Raw genomic sequence first — 5,590 nt, 5'->3', positions numbered from 1 at the left:
TGACAAATGTATGGCAGGCTATATTAGTTGCAAGATGAAGTCATGTTATCTGTACAGCAAGTAATGTCTAAAATGGCCAATGTAAGTTAAATAATATACGTAGCCTACTCGTGGTCTTTTGCTGTTGAAATTATGTACAGACACTATACTATTACTAGGTTTTCAGATTGCATTCAGTGCGGTCTTTGAGTAATGATTCAAAAACAAATGAATTATTTTTTTCTTTTGATGTTTCAAGCTGCAGCCTATTACGGAAATATATTCAACTGGAATCTTGCTAAGCCTTTTTATAACACTCAAAATCAAGTTGAATCAAGGTCAAAGGAAACAGGCATCCATTGGCTATAAAACGGTGATAGCTTTCCAAATAATATAAATGAATAACATACACTTATTAGCCATTTAATATGTTAACCATTTACAAATCTGTGACCAAATAGAAATCGTATATCTTATATATAACTATTTAAAAACATCGTTTATTTGTCAATATGTGCGTTTGTGTCCCTTACTGAATTATTATGTTAATGAAGTATTTCCGCGATGAATACCAGATAAATACAAATATGAAACGAAGGCCTTCGCCCTTTTAAATAGCGCGTAATACGTTAACCTATAGCAATGCAATGTTAACATTATTATGATACGTGTCTATAAATCTCATATATATTGCTACTAATCTCACTTCGACTTAATTTACTTTAATGTGTAGCTAATGAAAATAAATGAATAGGCCTAAATAAAAATAGTCTTAGCTCTCCTCCAGTTTCATTTCAATGTCTCGTGGATCATTGTTATTGTTCCAATTGTTTCATTTAAACATTCATTGATTTTGCTTTTTTTGTTTTGTTGAGGGCAATGTTGCATTTTGAGTTCATCATTTAGTTTGCGTCTGCGTAGGCCAATACTTAAAAAACAATCTTGAATTCAGTTCAGAAGCCAGAAAACGACCTTGTCTTATGGAGGAAGACAAGGTAGTTGTTTTCAACAGCTAATTCTTTTCAACATTTAGAGCAAAACAGTAGCCCAGGCAAAACATCTCCCAAGACAATCTAGGTCTAACTTCCTGTGGTTTTAACCGCTAATTATACGAAATAAGTTTAGGAGATGGAACCACAGCCGCACACAGATACAAATATTGGATTTATTTCCAAAGGCGGTCAAAGCCTTTATTGTTCGGACACTTGAACGTGCACGCGGTCATTTGAAAGTAAGTAGCCTATACGCCCTTCGCCCAACCGGAAACAACGTCATTCTTTTCAGAAGTTGTAGTTTATATATATATATTATATTATATTATTATCATGTTTTGCATAAACATGGTACAAGTCACGGCATTTAAAAAGAGCATTTTGTATTTTCAATGAAAACTTTAAAATCACATCGTTAAAGCAGGCTACACATGCTGGGACAGCCGACGCCAGCTGGATTATATTTATTAGGAAAACTAGGGAGGCAAAAGAATAAGCTTGCAAACACACATAGCTTGAAACACACACATACACACACATATTTTCAGAGAAACATTTAAGTCATTAATAGGGTTACTGCTTACAAGTATGAATCTCTCCATTTTGCCCTTTTACAAAATCGCAAATAATTAGTAGTGGGATGAGAGTACACATGTGTGACTGTTTCACGGCACGCACACCTTTCTACAAGATAAATTATATTTATAGGGAAACTATTTGAGGCTAAAAGGGTGAAAACATTTTAGTGCATATAGGCACGCATAACTTTATATCGCACACGCACACACATCAAGCCAAGCACAGCAAATAATAATTTACATGAAGCATTGAAATAACTAATAGCGTTACTGCAAACAAATATGAATCTATTAATCTTGTCCTTTACAAAATCGCAATTGATTTGACAGTAAAATGGTTGAACACCTGTTTTAACTGTGGGCATAATTCTGCAATAATTTTCAAGACCAAGAAAACGACAAGAAAGCATTCGAATGCAGATGAGAAATATATTGATCGCCCTATCTCCCTGATATGCATTAATAAATTCAACAACCTTTAGTACTCGAATGTCAGGCTTAAAACGCTTTTACTTATTTATAATTCATACGTTCAACCAGAATTATAACTAATATGGCGAAGTTCATGGAAAAATAATGAATGCACTTACATTACAAAGTCTAGTAAAATTACCTAGGTATACACCTCAGCGTTTCTCTTCGTAATTTATAGAGGTCCTGTGTTAGCGAACCTTGTGAATTCGTTTGTATTGGATTTCCATAAAATATATGTGCAAGTGCAGTTTTGTTTCCCATTAAGTTCACCTAAACGGTGAAAATTCACTTAAACACATCTAGAAATGCTTCAAATAGCAATGTGATTATCGTTGAACTTGAATTGAGCTTTTGGTACTAAAAGGTAGCTACATAGGCGACAGAAGTCCTTCTTAAATGAGTCCTCTGAACACTCTGCTTCATGCGTGTTTTCATATTTTCTGCGTCCAGTGAATAGGGGCGTTTAATGTTCAAGTTGTATTTTGCTCGTCTCGGAATCAATTTCAAGTCCGTGTTCTGGGTGTCGCTGTTGACCACTTCTGAGATCCCAATTAAGCGTAGTGCAACCACGTGACCAGCGCGCAGGCTGCGTCTCAAGGCCATTTTCAAATTTCATTGGCGAGGTCGTCATGCGGTAGTAGAGAGGCATCTGGAGTAACACGGGGATTGCTAGATATGTCAGCCTACAAAGGACATCTCTCTTCTCTCTAAAATCTCTGCAAAATGTCCTTTCCAAACAGCTCTCCTGCTGCTAATAGCTTTCTAGTAGACTCTCTGATCAGTGCTTGCAGAACTGACAGTTTCTACTCCAACAGCATGTATATGCAATCCACAGCTGAAATGGAAACTTATGGAATGCAAACCTGTGGACTCCTGCCGTCTCTCGGTAAAAGAGAAGTTAGCCACCAACATATGGGCATGAACGTCCATTCTTATATACCTCAATTTGATAACTGGGCAGATCCGAACAGAACGTGCAGAGCAGAACAGCCATCCACACAGATACCCACTTGCACGTTCTCACAAAACATAAAAGAAGAAAGTAACTGCTGCATGTATTCCGATAAAAGAGCAAAGGTCAGCTCGTCCGAAGTCCCCACGTACGCTAATCTGATTCCCGAATCTTGTTCTGTAGATGGTCCAGAAATTCCCGTTCCGGGTTATTTCAGACTGAGCCAAACTTATGCGTCTGGAAAAAATCAAGACTACAGCAACGAAACGAGTCCAAGCAGACTACTGCAGCTGAACAGAGTTGCTCCTAAATCGCCACTATCCTCTCTTGTCGGGGTGGAAAAGAAAATAAGCGAAAATCAGAAAAAACAAGAGACTTCCGAGACACCAACCCGCGTGGACAGCCCAGATCCTAAGTCGAGTCCTGGAGAGGAGAACCCGTGTTCTACAGAAGCGTCTACCTCCAGCCCCAAATCGCAACAAAAGGAGACGAAAGGTGGGTATAATGAAAGGACCCAGACTGGAGCGCTCCGGCATCATAAAACTCGGTATAAAACACAAACAACCCTAAAGTCGTAATGTTTAATGAGAGCCGTAGTCTAGTTGCAGTAAAATGCTTTTACAGGAAAAGGCAAGCGCCAGCCGCGTTGTAGTGTTCAAGCGTCTGCGTCCTTGCCCACTCATTGCTTAGTCAAACATTTTATTTTTAGACAACTTTCAATAATAATTCAGGATACGTTTAGATAATGTTTTTAAATGTCTATATTCTCTTACCATGGGCCTATATGTGCGGAATACACATTTTCTTCAGGGGCGCTATATGTTACCGTTTGGTATTATTGTCTATTTTCACCTTTGCATGCACATTGTGATCTGATTATAATGCAAGACTTGGGGGTTTTATTGTTATTGTTATTATCGTCAAAAATTTTTCGTGTTTTATAATACACCAGAATTTAGGCCTAGTTTTAATATAAGTAAAAAAACAAAGTAGTGTATTAAACTGGACACGGGTTATGTTTAATTAAAAAAAAAAATTCAAGGACTCATAGAAATGTGGTGTTGACAGCTGAAACCAACAGAAATAGTTAAATATCGAATATGTAATTTTGTTTTATTGGTAGGTGTCGGCTTGCACATTCCTGTGATTAGAAATGTCCCATTTTGACTAAATGAATAATATAGCCTATTATAAATTGGGTCTTTAATACAATTCATACCATTTATACTATATTGTTAATTAAGCCTTTTACTATTTGTGAATGTCTTATTTTGTTGTTTCGTTATTTTTCAGACAGTAAGAGTGATACTCCCAAGACCAGCTGGTTAACTACAAAAAGCGGTAGAAAAAAAAGATGTCCTTATACAAAGCACCAGACATTGGAACTGGAAAAGGAGTTTTTATTCAATATGTACCTGACTCGAGAGCGCCGCCTAGAGATCAGTAAAAGTGTCAATCTCACCGACAGACAAGTGAAAATTTGGTTTCAGAACCGCAGAATGAAGCTGAAGAAAATGAGCAGAGAAAACCGAATTCGAGAACTTACCGCCAACCTAACTTTCTCATGAAGTGCACCAACGTATCTATCTTCTTCATCGCGACCCTCAACATAACTGTCAAAGGGAAATATTGGAAACCTGTTTTTTTCCCCATATTTTGAGACTGTGACTTGTATGTTTTATATTTCTCTATATTTAGTTCTGTATTGTATTTACCTTCTGGTCTATCTAAAAGTGATAAATTGTGTAATTTAAATATTGTCACAGGGTAATGACAGATTGGTTTACGTGGGGGTTAAATTATTAAAATGTTCCAGAAAACCAATCTGCAGAGGTTTTTTTTGTTTTCCAAAACAAAGCTTTCGTTGGGACTTTATATTTCAAGAACATTCTTTTGTACATTAAAGCTTATTTGGTGTTGATAACTGCGAAAAAACAGATTCCATAAAAGTAGGCTACAATGTTTCCATTTTGAATTCTTTTATCGTTATTTGTAGGCTATATTGAACGTGGAAATTATTGTTAACAAAAGGGTCTAGTTTAATGCATGTTTTGTGGCACGTACACTGCAATAAATTGAATATTCCCAAATGTTTTCTATTGTCTTCTGTCTTTATAATTATCACAATGCATTTAAACTCTCTTATACAACTAGTAGGCTCCACGTCACCACTAATAGTAGCAATATTAACAAAATAGGGCAATATTATTCAAACTCTTAGCTTTAATGTGATCATAGACAAAAAGTATTCAAATGGGCGACTAAATTGATTGTGTGTAGACATCCGTATATTACCGACTGAGGAATTAATTTCTTCAGGAGATGTTTCAGTAAAAATTATTTGCGCGCATGCATTTCACCAGCTATTATAATATATTTCGCCAGCTTTATATTTTTTTATTCAATTTTCTTTTTACACATTAATATTTTGCGACATAGGCTATTGCAGACTGCAACTCAATACTAATGTACTGTTCTTGTTTCCTCTTTGAATGAGCCTATACGCTTATACCCACCCAAAGGATAGAGAACATAATTTAGCCGTGTTTCAAAGTACACTACATTTGGTTAGACATAGAATGTGTTTTGATTCACAATCGTGAATCCCATCGAAC

The 5,590-nt window shown here is 36.2% G+C and overlaps 1 protein-coding gene across 1 annotated transcript; it reads left to right on the top strand.

The window, feature by feature from the left end:
• Positions 1-2,746: 2,746 nt before the first annotated feature.
• Positions 2,747-4,897, top strand: LOC133116954 (homeobox protein Hox-D10a-like). The gene is made up of 2 exons (XM_061226988.1): positions 2,747-3,470; positions 4,269-4,897. Exons 1-2 carry the CDS (start codon positions 2,747-2,749, stop codon positions 4,541-4,543), a joined length of 999 nt encoding a protein of 332 aa, XP_061082972.1. The 3' UTR covers positions 4,544-4,897.
• Positions 4,898-5,590: the final 693 nt, after the last annotated feature.

The sequence above is a fragment of the Conger conger genome, chromosome 17 (assembly GCF_963514075.1).
Source record: "Conger conger chromosome 17, fConCon1.1, whole genome shotgun sequence".
NCBI classification, from domain to species: domain Eukaryota; kingdom Metazoa; phylum Chordata; class Actinopteri; order Anguilliformes; family Congridae; genus Conger; species Conger conger.
The sequence above is the reverse complement of the archived record's forward strand: the minus strand, read 5'-3'. Positions and strand labels throughout refer to the sequence as shown.

Bases quoted from the DNA above. Each gene is read 5' to 3' on its own strand.
- LOC133116954 (XM_061226988.1), top strand. From the start codon at position 2,747: ATGTCCTTTCCAAACAGCTCTCCTGCTGCTAATAGCTTTCTAGTAGAC. The intron at 3,471-4,268 runs GTGGGTATAATG...GTTATTTTTCAG, and splicing joins GCAACAAAAGGAGACGAAAG to ACAGTAAGAGTGATACTCCC.